Source organism: Pararge aegeria, chromosome 24, assembly GCF_905163445.1.
Source record: "Pararge aegeria chromosome 24, ilParAegt1.1, whole genome shotgun sequence".
Taxonomy (NCBI): domain Eukaryota; kingdom Metazoa; phylum Arthropoda; class Insecta; order Lepidoptera; family Nymphalidae; genus Pararge; species Pararge aegeria.
The window spans coordinates 6,773,439-6,787,035 of NC_053203.1; the positions used below are offsets into that span (position 1 = coordinate 6,773,439).

Sequence of the window (13,597 nt, forward strand, 5' to 3'; positions counted from 1 at the left end):
GGCACCGCACCGGGTTTCTCATAAATGCCAATTGCCGTGCGGTTTGCGATGCGTCTCGTACTTGTTAGGTTTCTTTTATTTCTTGACACACGATTTAGCACATGAAAAAATAAACGAGCATGATGCTCGTAGATGCTCGAGCTGAATAAACTTAGTAAAAACAAATTGGAACTATTGTGGAAAAAGAAATAGCTGTAGGTATCAAGACTGGTGGCACATGATCGTGATAATAATGTGTGTGCTAACATTTAATATACGTACACCTACATATGTAGCGGTGATAGCTTACGATTTCGGCTTCACTTTTGGTTCGTGCGCTTACGCTGGTGTAAATTCTCCTTTATACATCAGCCTTTTTGCGTTCCGGGCCCCGCCGCACGGCGTCATCACGTACACTCTCTGCATATATTCCTTAGTATCTACCCACATCTTTAAACTCTTCTACCATAACTATCGATTTCTTTTTAATTTCGACACAACGTGGTATTTCACTACGCAAGTTTTAAACACCATTTGAAAAATATCACCATCGCGTCGTCGTCGTCGTGAGAAGTTAAAGCCCCCATTGGTTATAATAGAAATACTCTCCAGTTAACCACAGCACCTTAGGTTCAAGTGTATAATATATAAAGCTCATTGTAAATTAGACGAGATACCATATTTATATAATTCATTTATTTAAATTGTATAGTATTCACATTGTCGCTACGTGTTTCAAGACGTGAAACACCAGCTTTTACATACAAAATGAGAACACAATCTTTCACAAAAAAAAAATAACTAGGTATAGAGAAATGCAGCATTCAACGAAAGCTATAATAGTTACTAGGGTCCGCTATACATAACATTGGGATATAGCAAATTATACTTACAATAAAATGTACTTGGCAGTTGAATTGGAGACTCAATGATTTAAAATGATTTAATACTGATCATTGCCAAGCCGATAGCTTATGAAACTGTGAGGTTTTAGATCAGTACCCTAGCACCAAACATAAATGCTATCATTGCATCCGTCGCAAATCATTGTTATCGATAGAATTTATAATAAGTTTTTACTTTTTATGCACCTTAAGTAAGAACATAAAACATAAAAAAAAAACCTTAAGCTATAATTTATCCTAATTTACCTCCTTCTTTGTGCAAGAAATTAGGTTTAATATTGATTTTATGATTACAGAGAGATTATCATTACAGAACTTGGCACGCATTTCAATGTCAATCCATTTGTCGGCGAAGTCAACAACTACGTATATTCTAATATATTGAACTTGGCTCCCATTTTCACATTTATCCTGCTTTAAATAGAAACTCAAAACGATCACTGTTAAACTTGGAACCGTTTTTCAATAATACTTATTAAAGTTAAATGTCACACTTTGACAGGTCTGATTTACAGAAGAATAAGGAGACGAAGAAACTGGGGAAAGACGTTCGCCCGGTACGTGCGCGCCAGTTTACCTTTAAGGTACAGAAGTATATTTTTAGCAACAGTATCATTAATTTAGGCAATAAAGTTAATGATAACCAAGATTGCAATAATAGGATCAGATGTTTGGTGCTGGGGGTATAGCCTTGAGTGTATATCTCCTGAAAAAAAACTAGTTCATTTGAGTTGGCGTTAAACCTCAATAGGTATGTATGAAAACTTACCGCCACCTATCGGACAATTTGAATAACGCCAATTCCGCTTACGAGTTTTCTTTACTTAAAAAGCATACACTCAAGGCAGAGAGCCTTATCCGCTATGATATTCAGATCTTAACTAGGCGTTAACATAATTTGTGACGTGAAACTTTACATCTGTGGTACAAAATGTGTTAAAATTGACGTCATTTAATTTATAACGCGGATAGTTACGATTTCAATGTCATTTAGAATCGGGGCTGCGAGCTCGAAATGCGTTTTCTAGTAAACTAACGTGACATTGGAGCTATGGTACAACTGTCATATTTTGACATTTAGTATTGCATTTACATTGCGTTATGCGTTGACATCTTCTACTAGTTGACGTATATACGTAATTCATGCATTACGTTTGTTAACTTGAAAACATACACGAACGGCTCATTTTATAAGTAACACCCTGTATATCATAAAGGTGATGTGGTTTTTACATGTATTATTGTAATTAGTATACAAAATCCTGCACTTCCATTCGTTAACATAGGTATATCCTTTGTGCGCGTTTGAACCACTCACACGTGCGCACGCAAAACGCACGCAATCCGCACGCATTACGCACGCAACTCGCACGCATAACGCACGCAATTCAAACTCGTACACAAACACATTGTACGTAACCTCACAGCGAATGTCAATGACAATGAATTATTTTAAATAGAAATCATAAGCTATCACAATTTTTCTTTATTATAAATTTACTTTCCTAGATCGCCTCTGTATAATTAGGGATACAAGTTTCACATGCGATGGGCAATATAAAAAGTGTTATTATTGTTCGTCGCTATTTATACAGACACGGTCGATGTGAAAAGACTCTTAAGGCTGTGTGTTGACTCTCAGCCGTACGCCCTCACGAAAAAAGGAAGCTATACAATAATTGACTAAATACCTTAAACCGCTATACGGATTAAAAAAAATAAACTAATGTCACCACTGATGTGTCCAGACTAAATATAAAACTATTGAGCATAATAAACGAAAGGCAGTCAACTTAATAAAATTATAAGCCAAATAAAAAAAATGCTACTTTGAGTATACTGTCAACAAAGTATGAAAAATCAACGGGACACAAAATTATTTGATGTAAAATATTTTAATCAACTTTGTTTTGTGTACTTCTATTTTCGAATAATTTTAAACTAAACAGCACTTTCAAAATTAACGAATTTAATGTATTGCCATAAGAATAACTTATAATACGAGTATAGGAACAAAACTCTCGTGCCACACCTCTTCGTAATCGCCTTTATTTAGCAAAACATTCACTGCAACAATCGTTTTTGATTTTATTACAACCAAAAAAAATATGTTATAACGGGAAAGACTACTGTCAATTAATTCCGCCTAGAGGGCGCCAAATATTTCTTACAAACAAACTTTCAATTCCCTTACAATTTGTACTTTTCGTTACTTTCTTTTGATATATAACATAGTGGATTAATATGTACCTCACAAAAAAAGGTTTTGTAACTTATTTATGAAACAAAAAAAATCAAATGCAATCGATTAATTCACACATATCAATAAGTTTTTTTTGGTATATACTATACCCATAACCTCAGACTAGCACACAGAGTTACAAACACACAGCGCCCTCTGTCAGTTTTCAGCCCTTCGTAACTAGCAGTCCTATCTCAGGAAAAAGTAAGTATTTATGTAGCGGCGTTTAGGGCAGGCAGAAAGGAAATTCCGTCCTATACTTAGTTATTCTCATGGTACTGCACAAATCGAGAAAATTTATATCCTTAAACATTTACACAACATGAAATCTACATATCTATCACAATTTATCTAAACAAAAAGCATTTATTTGCACCTCTTTTATTAATTTAATGTTTCATTTTCTATATTTGCGCCAGTTAACATTACACTCGCTAGTTTTTAGGCGACCAGTCGGATGTCAATAATTCAAAATGTACATTTCATTGAAATCATCATTAATTTTCCTATGAGTATACATACATATAGCGAAATAAACTAAAACACTAGCTAGATATTTCAAAAATAAAAATGCATTAGTCGATTATTAATACAGAGACAATATAGGCCTTTGTAATAAAACGTCGTTACAAATATATTCAGGAAGACAAAAAAATGTTTCATTGTTGAAAACGTGTCAAACTTATTGCACTGTTTTAGTGTTAACAACTTTGTCACTTAAATGGTAAAATTCTTGTTTTTCAATTCGGAAGGTGTCATATATGAAAATTATTTACCTTTATACGGTATTCAATGCTTTTGAGGTCTCGGTTCTACCTATTTCTAAATCTAAATCGGCTCCGATGTACAGAATTAGAATTAGGATTTTTTTCGAACTATTTTTGAGATAGATTTAAATAAATCTACCGACTTTCGAGACCCCTTACTTCAATATGCTAGTAATATGATACTATTAAGATATAGGTAGATGATTCGTTTTTTTTTGGTAATAATAAAAAATTCAAAGAAAGTTATTTATATACACAACGGACGGCAGGCGGGTCACCTGGTGGTGTGATTACCGCATTCCTTGACCATCTGCAAACCAGTAAAGCCCAGGAGTCGTCAGCTTCTAGACATTTCCTTATCCACCCTTTGAATTACCCCTTATTACAGTATAAGCTACCCCATAAATAGTGTAGGGATAAATATGTAATAATTAATTGTTGCATAGGCACACATAGCTTAGGCACATATTACATAGGTATCTATAATATTTCTTAAATGACGCCTCACATATTGAATTGAAGAAACTACAAGTCTTTTTTAACATTGAGGGTATCACAAGCATATTATTATGATATATTTTAACATTTTTAATAAGAAATATGTAATAACAGAACCGGGGTGATTATTGGGTAATTTAATCTATTACACTTTGTTTATTATTTAAGCCGGATTCTATGTAGTCCTTTAGGGAACGGAGTTTTTCAACATTTGTTTCAAAATAACACAAACAGGACGCTTAGTTTAAAAAAAAGAATAATTGTATGAAAAATATCTTGGGACAGCTTAAAGCCCCATTTTTAAATCATACGTGTGTTGTAGAACAATATAAGCCTTTAGCATTATTATGTACCATGTAAAATGTTAAAAATATAGATTAGAGAAAAAACTTTCTCGCGCGTTTAAATTACTTACAAAAATGTATGAAAGAAGTTTCATCATGTAAATCGGATTCTATGGGTGAAACGTCGATTGTAGTGAGCCCTCAATGTAAAAAGGACGTACGAATTTTTACCATAGAAGGTCGATATAACTCTGCTAAATTAAATTGCACGCTACTGACATACATAAAGCAGTGGTTGCGAGCGCATGTTGTATGGACTGATATGTTTGAGAACTATAGTAAAAAAAAAGTAACTACCTCTGTTTTAAAATAAAACGGTCTACTGAATAATATGTACTATAAAAGTTCGCGCACATATAAACCAACTGCATCACAGGATGATCGGCGAAAATTGCCGTCCTAGATCCTTTCATACAAAAAAAATCGGCTATTGTATATTGATACAATTCTTGTAATAATGACAGCTTAAACTTTTTTCTCATACAGAAAATCGACTTGCATTTTTCATGCAAAAAAAAACTACATTTAAGATACTTATTACTTGCATTTATAATTTGTAAATAATTATTAATAAATCATATCGATTTATAGTATTCTCTCATCTACAGCCAAAAGTCAATGAATTGTTAAGACGTTCTTAAATGGAAGGTATTTGCTTTTGTATATTTATTAAAAAAAAGAAATGTCAAAAACAGGTCTAATAAAAAGTTAAGATCCGTTAATCTTAAGTAATAAGACATTCTTAAATGATTCATTTAATTGTATAGTATTTAATACTTTAACTGAAAAAAACCCGATACATAGGTATCACTTAAAACAAATAGTTTTGGATTTAATATTTTTTTAGATAAACATAGTTACCTAAATTTATTTGTAGGACTGGAAGTATTCTTAAAATGTCAAGTATCAAGCAAGTATCGTAAAGGAGTTTGAAGAAAAATTCAAATATATATTTGCGATGCAGTTCGTTTATATATGCGCTGTATCGCTATGTAACTATTTAATTCCATTTTTATAATAAAATGGCTATAGGTATCGTCGACCATACAAATAGTTGTATTAAATGTGCGATCGTCAGTATACATAAATAAAATCATATCAACCCATCACATACACTATGTAAACTATTATCCACCGAAATAAATCGCACAGCTTAACTTAATTAGCTAAAAAAAGGCCCTTTAAATCCTTTAATTAAATTCCGCATAAATTGTTATCCATTTAAGAACGCAACATCACTTTATCACTTTTAGGACGTCAACTTATCCAACGAATACGCTTATGTCGAATTATAAAATATAATTAAAACGAAAAAGAAATGTCAATTGTTTTCGTAGAAAAACATTTTAGTCACACACATAATAAAGCTTAATAACTACGGGTTTCGAGAGAGAATTTTTCCAAACAAATTAACTACTATACTAGATTAATAAAATCACTGATGTGACCACGGTTCCGGCACAACCGAAACTTAAGAATTAATTATGCGTAACAATTCGAGAAAATTCAGTTAAAATCTTGCGTTTGAACGTTTACAAGATTCTACGAATTTTCACTTTGCACGTACGCGCCCAGCGTACGTATACGGGAGCGGCAAAAAAAAAATTCACCTCTCGAAATTGCTAGTCGTTTCTCGGTAAAATGATCAAAGAGTTCCCTTAAACAGTGGTCGAGGTTTCTAATACTAAACCGGACTTAGCAGGCACTAACATCGACACAATCGACTCATAAACGTCCTTACGTTACATGTATAATACATAGAAAACAGTAAAACACGTTACTCGCACAATTCCACTAGATGTCCGTATATTATATACGATTTTTGTAGTCTTTATTTATTTATTGAGATCAATTTTGCCTCTATGCACTAGATTCATTTGGACGCTTGCCGCCAAGCGAAATTTTTCTATGAAAAACCCCATCGTTGCCTTACACTGCTGTATAAAAATTTAATAAACTCGTAGGAACATGAGCCTTTATTCATAGAACATAAGGAATAACACATAGTTTTGATGCGCATGTAACGGATTTGTTGTCCACTCATATGTATTGCTCATCGACAGAGTTGCTTTAAAAAAATCATACACGTACTTTTGTTATTGTGATGTTAATAACAAGTGAAAGGGGCCGATTTATAATCAAATGAATCCTACAAATATGTTACATGCACGCCAGGTTTGTCGATTCTGTCCATAAGACACAATTTGATCATTAACTGTGTCGAAAGTAGAGAATCGGTGCAACTATAATTCTTTATATAATGGCAAAATACACATAACAATCGTTCGATGTGAAAGCTTAATGCTCGTTTACATAACCCAAGTATAATTACCTACATATACACTATGTTTTTTATTACAAAAAGTTTAAATGCAACACTCGATCTTAAAGCGTACGATATAAAGACTATAATATCTAAATCGCTTCTTAGATACAGGCGCTAGGCAGTGTAGGGTATAATCTGTACTAAGCGATATTCATCGACACTGAAAGACTAAAGAGGCGGTGTAAAGCAACGATATGGTATTATTGTCCCACTCAACATTCGCCGCAGACACTTACGTTCACTTCACGCACTTTCGTACCCACCAAAAAAAAAAATTAGCCCCACAACCACAAAATCTTGTAACCCTTCCTTTGACCAATATTACTATTTATTTTAAGCACTTGAGACCATAGACAGCGCCGTACAAAACGGTTTCCGGACAGCATACTCGGTTTTCCACGGAATTTGTCCAATGAACAACGCTGTTTTTGGCTGAATTAGGATGAACATGAGTTTTATTGCTCGGCATCGGCAGGGGTATTGGGATTTGTGGAACATTCTTATTTTCTCGCGGTTGATGACAGACGACTTCTTGTGGCATGGTTTGGTGGCGATAGATGGCGCTGTTCTCATTATTATTCGGAGGGTAGATTGTTCTATCGAAATCCAACTGGCCAGAAGTGGATGGAATGCTTGCGTTAATGAACTGCAGCCGTCTAATGTTATCAGCTGATTGGATCTTGATCATATTGTTCATAGCTTGATTGGTAGCAATCGGTGTCGATGCGACACTCTTCTTCGTAAAACTCCAGCTGGATACACGAGGTATCGAAATAGGTACGCAAGTACAACTCGAGTTGGCTTCTTTAGGTTTGCTTCGATAGTATATTGGATTAGAGTTCTGGTTCACAACATCTCTGTTTTGGTGACAGGGTTCCTTCGCTTCACCAGGTACAGCGTAAATATCAAATATTGGTCTTCTTGCACTCGAAGGTTGTCTTACTTCAGCATAAGCGGATCTATCGTCGACATGACTAGATGAATTATGTGGAACAGCGTGGTGTAGAGCTTTTAATATGTCTACACTGCGACTCCAATTAGGCACATTGTTACAAGCGTGTGAATTAAAGTTGATCCTACCCCCGTTATGAGGTACATGGTTTTGAGCACTTAAAGAATGAGCGGGCATATTAGGCACAATATTGGTCAAATTCGCTTTATGAGGATGATTAAAAAAGTCATTTCTGTGGTGGTGGGCGTTAACGGGCAGTGGTGGGCGCATACCGGGCACGCTCAAGCTTTTGACGTCACTCGCGGAAACGTTCGCACGGTGCGACGCAGACACAGTTTGTACGCACGCAGTCGTACGACGACCGCAAACGGAGTCCGAAGCGCTGTGAACTTCGGGAATGTTCCAACTGGTATCAGAAGCACGGGAGCCGCCATCACAGGCGGTCTTCACTCCGTTAGTGACGTCACTAGCATGAGCGCCGTTCCAGCTGGAGGCGGCACTGAGGGTAGACGCGCGGGAGCCACTGACGCGGGAGGTCGCGACTCCGCTCGCAACGTCACTGTGAGCACAGACCCAACTGGCCTTACGAAGTTCGGTGGTTGCGGTGGTGACGTCACAGCAGGGTCGCTTCCAGCTGAGGGCGGAGTTGAAGTCAGTCTGCCGCGGGGCAGCGTCGGAGGCGTTCGCACGATCAGACGAGGTGGTCGCGGTCGTCGAGCGAGGCGTCGGAGTCACGGTCGGCGCGCAACTCGCGCTCGAGGTCGAGGCTGCGCCGCTCGAGCTCGAGGCGCGCGCCGCCCACGCCTGCGCGTCGAGGCGCCTCCAAGGACGACACCTGAAATATAACGTTACCTTTAGCACGCACCCACGTACAACAATACGTGTCCATACGCACTACTCGGTCTACGGCGTAACCAGCCGTACAGTCGAACCAATCATCAACTAAACACACACTGCGGAATACAACTGCACGGCTAGCCGATGGGAGACCATTAGGATAATCATGTGTCAAATTTTCTCGTGCTATTTCTATGAAATGTGGCGAGAACCTCGATATACATTATCACCCCGTGGTCCGCTGACTAGTCCAACAGCATAAACTGCTATAAGCCACAAAGACACGTGTTTAACTTTAATTCAGCCAACAGTATCGAAAAAGACCGAGAAGTGTGTATGTTCACTTTGGATTCGGACTACACGACTCCGTTTCTGTTTTATGTACTGTCTGGAAAAAACTGCAGTTTCTAAAGTGTCAAATACACACTTTCAAATAATAATATTCGGAGATGGAAGTTGAAATGGACTCGTGTAGTTCGAAAGGGCCTTAATGTGCTGTAATCTAATTAAATTTTTAAGCATAAATCACTAATGCAAGCTTAAATAGTATATATGTACTACGAGATCATATTAGGGGCCACTCATGTATCATACAATAAAAAAAAGCCATATATTTTACTACCCCCATCAGTCCTTGGATTCCTCAGTAAGAATAATACTTTTTTGAACATAACCTGCCTGTATATTTTATCGTGATGCATGCATGGCCCCTCAATTTGGGAACTCTTGTGTATGGCTAATTAAAAAGCTATGGAACAACGCATTGCAAATTTTAAGTGTTTATAATTAAAAACTAAGGAAAGGCGTCATTATTATAATAATATCATATATATAATATTGTCACTAGCCTATAATGAAATATCATGTAATATATTCAGCTAATTGAATTGTTATATCAAGCGATCTAGTATAGGTACGCTATTATGTTATGCGGGGGTAAAGTTATATATTTAATTATATTAATTTTTTTATCGCCATACCTAATGAATTGTTGCAGGCGAAACTGCGGGCAAAAACTATTTTTAAATAAGTTTACATTTACACAAAATTAGTTACAAGTTTTATTTTATTTTTATAGAATATTTGCCTTTCATATTATGCATTCAAGACATTTACAAACAATATATGCTGAACAGACAAAGACAAAACATGGCTTAATCAGTCAAAAAGTATAAACAAAAACAAACATTTAGTAAAGTATTATTATACATTATGATATAATATACCGATAGGATCCCCAACGGCGGCGGGCTATTTTATATATAAAAACAAGATAATTCTGACTAAAAACTCATTCGACAAGGTTTCTCGCCTCTCTCTCTAATAACCTAAGTGTTGAGTTTAGGAGCAACGCTATGGGACAGTTGCTTGTATACAACATGTAAATGAAAACCGAAATAATACCTCACAGGCTTAAGAGGTAGATTTTTTACTGTATCTGAGATTTATCTGTGTAACCGAACCGATAATAGTGTTTGAGTAAAACACTGCCATAGTTTTTACTGAAAGAAATCAGATACAGCCCTAACATCATATGCAAAAGTAAAATCAAGTGACTCCTGTCATCCGATCCGATATTAGGTACGCGTCGCGTAGCGTAGGTATGATGCACGTGTCGGTCTTTCATCTTCAATAGGGTTGTCATAAGTAAACACTTTTTTTGAATTAGTTTTTATGGAAAAATAAATATGCTTCTTTTGATATAATATTTTCACAGGTAATTCCTTATGAAATAAACTTATGCACCCTTCAACAGTATTTTGTAATTCCGTTACACGATGTATAGGTCTATCTAACATACATTAGCTATGAGACCCATCATACTCTTACAGTCCTGGTGAAAAAGACATCCCTCAATGCACGTATGACGATGCAGGAAAGTCCGATAGAAGTAATACTGCGATGCAACTTAGTAACGACTAGAAAACGCGCATCCTACCTTGGCTCCTCAGGACCATACCCTGACAAACTCGGTGACCAAAAAGGTCTGTTGGACCGGCTGGATTGATTTAGCAGAAGAAGAGGAGGAGGGAGATAATGGAAGTAGACGGAGTAAGTTAAGTATGGGTGCAATTGAAAGGTTCAGCTGTAACCTACAGTATTTGTTAATCTCTTAGTTCCAACTATTTTTCTTTTTGTACTTGTGTTTAATGTTGCAGAACGAATAAACGTGTTTACAATGCGGAGCACGCATCATGATGAACGAGAGTCCAAAAGATGTAATGTTGCGTTGCCGCAACGGAGTATCAGAACAACGCGAAGCCTATCCTGGCTCCTCAACAACATACTCTGAAGAACCTTGTGATCTGACCGGCCTACTGGCTGAAGCAATTCATCAGGAGTGTCCAGGACAAGGAGGAAGGAGATAACAGGAGAAGAAGGAGCTGACGGGAGAAGAAGTGGAAAACAAGAGAAATTATTTAATGCAGTGTCGTAATAGTACTAGGATTACATCGCTAAAGAGGAGGTGTGTCTATTACCTTGGCGAGGCGGCGCGCTTCGGGCGGGCGCTAGGAGGGCGCGGGCAAATGGGGCAATTTGCTGGCCGTCCAAAAGCGCGCGCCCGCTGCGCCCACGCTTCCCACCGACCCACTCAGTCCACTCAGACCACCCAATCCGCTGCTCTCCTCCGACAGTGCCGCATGCAGTTTCGCTACTGTGGAACGATTTCCTGATAAGTTATGATATCCTAGTATTTCTAGTAGCACTAGAAAGTTACAAAACACGCTACCTGGTTTCCGTCACTGCTTGAGGGGAGAGTAAAATAAATATTGGGAATGTCAAAAAAAAATTACATTGGGTTTTAAATTATTATCGCATAGGTCCTTTTAGGGAGTTCCAACCCGCGGTCCTATATCGCTTGTTTCTAGTGGCTCCCAGCGACTCGCTTGATGTCGTTACCTAACCAACCCGTTCCTATTACTTTCCTTACGCTAAAAGAAGGAAGGTCTGGATCAGCTTTACCTGGAATAAGTTTCTTCAGTGTAGGTTTTCATTTAAGTTGTATATGATTCTTAGATATAGTTCAACGAGGTCGTGGTCGCGATCCATGCAACTGGGTCGAAATATCGACAAATCCAAAATATTATCGTGGTATGTACCCGTTGTTGTTTTTGCAATAAAGCGTTTAACACACAAACAAAGTTTTAATAATTTTCCATAAAGTTTCGAATAAAATAAAAGCAAGAACTAAAGCTGATCACTCACTGGCGACTTGCGCCGCGTTGGAGGTGACGGGTGTGCGCGCGAGCGGCGTGCGCAGAGAGCCCCCGCGCGCCCCCGCCCCCGCACCTCCCCCGCCCGTGCACCCCGACCCGCCACTGGACTGCAACATCATAATAGCGGGCTCACATTATTTCGGTTGTCAAGCCAACCTTATCCTAAAAATAAACCTCTTTCAAATCACAGATTTATACCCGAACATATTATGTATAAAAAAACAACCGAATTGATGACCTGCGTTTCTGAAGGAAGTCGGCATAACATCAGAATAGTTATGCAGTGTGATAACGACTAAGCCACCAGAGTTAGTTAATAATAGACTGAGGTTTTTTTTTTTGGAACAAATTAGAACGAAGTTTCTTATAATCTAGCCGGCAAAAAACGTCCGTAACGAAAATTTATGGCAATCAGTGAGCGATAAAAACATTATTTTTAATTATTATTCACGTAAATAGCTTTTTCTTTGTATATTAATTTGGTATATTTTAATGAATCATTAATTGTATATAAAATAAAGGTGTTTTGTTAAGTAGATGCTGATTTATATCGATAAAAAAATCCTAGTAAAAAAATGTATACCCTAATAATTAATGTAATTTTACCTCGACTAGAAATTGAAATTAATATTGATATGTAATAAAGAACTTCGTTCTAAACTATCTGGTGTCCCACGAAACCTTTATTTTTTAGCAAAGATCGCGATGGCGTACAAATGTTTGCAACCAGTGACAAGACCTGTTCAAAACGGCACGCATTGTGATTGGTTGAGAATACAGTTTTAATATAATCATACATTGCTAAAATCGGGAATAATTGCGTTTTTTTTTTACATGTAAGCTTCCCTTACAGGTAACACTCTTAATAATTTACAAATGCACTGACGTAATAAAAAATAAAAAATAGAACGTACTCCCCTTGCACACTTGTAAGTCCCGCTAAAAATACACAAATAAAAAAAAATGCAAATAAATAATAATAACAACTTAAAAAAAAATAATAATTAAACTTATGCTTGTGGTTTTAAATTATAATAATAATAATAGATTTTAATTTTAATTTTCAATCGTCAAATACGTACTAAGTATTTCCTTACAGGATTTCGATGATACATCTGTCTCACACTTATGTTACTTAACGATTGAAAATTTGGGCCTTGGCAAAGAAATCACACTAGTCAACTCAAAAACAAAACTAGTTGTTTAAGTATACTATCTATGAGCTTCTAATAAATAAAAAAAAACTCAAAACCACAAGAAACACTGAAACACAAACAATGTTGGCCGATGTATAACTGGTTGATATTTCATAAAGTTTTCTATAACAATATGTAATTCTAAAGTCGAGTCTACCGGTGATCCTAGAGCGGGCAGTTACGTTGGCCAACGAATTAGTTTGGCCATCCAAAGGCGCAATGATGACAACTCTCTACAACAACTAACAACATCTCTCTACAACTATCGCTGCGGTGGTTTCGAAGACGTTTTAGATTTTATTTTTAGTTTTACATAGTTTATTTTAGGTTAGA

At 36.6% G+C, this 13,597-nt stretch overlaps 2 protein-coding genes across 2 annotated transcripts in view; both read right to left on the reverse strand.

Annotated features, from left to right (window-relative positions):
* Window positions 1-658: 658 nt before the first annotated feature.
* LOC120634641 lies at window positions 659-11,443 on the reverse strand (the record flags this gene model as incomplete). Its single annotated transcript, XM_039905372.1, has 2 exons — window positions 659-8,848; window positions 11,331-11,443. Coding segments are annotated over 2 exons (1,572 nt in total), but the record flags the coding sequence as incomplete, so codon positions are not given.
* Window positions 11,444-12,134: 691 nt separating this feature from the next.
* The window catches only part of LOC120634432 (dual specificity tyrosine-phosphorylation-regulated kinase 2), a 214,323-nt gene continuing 212,860 nt past the window's right edge, over window positions 12,135-13,597 (reverse strand). Inside the window, exon 6 of the mRNA XM_039904988.1 lies at window positions 12,135-12,175. The gene's annotated coding sequence lies outside the window, so the exon portion shown is untranslated. The remainder of the gene's footprint in view (window positions 12,176-13,597) is intronic.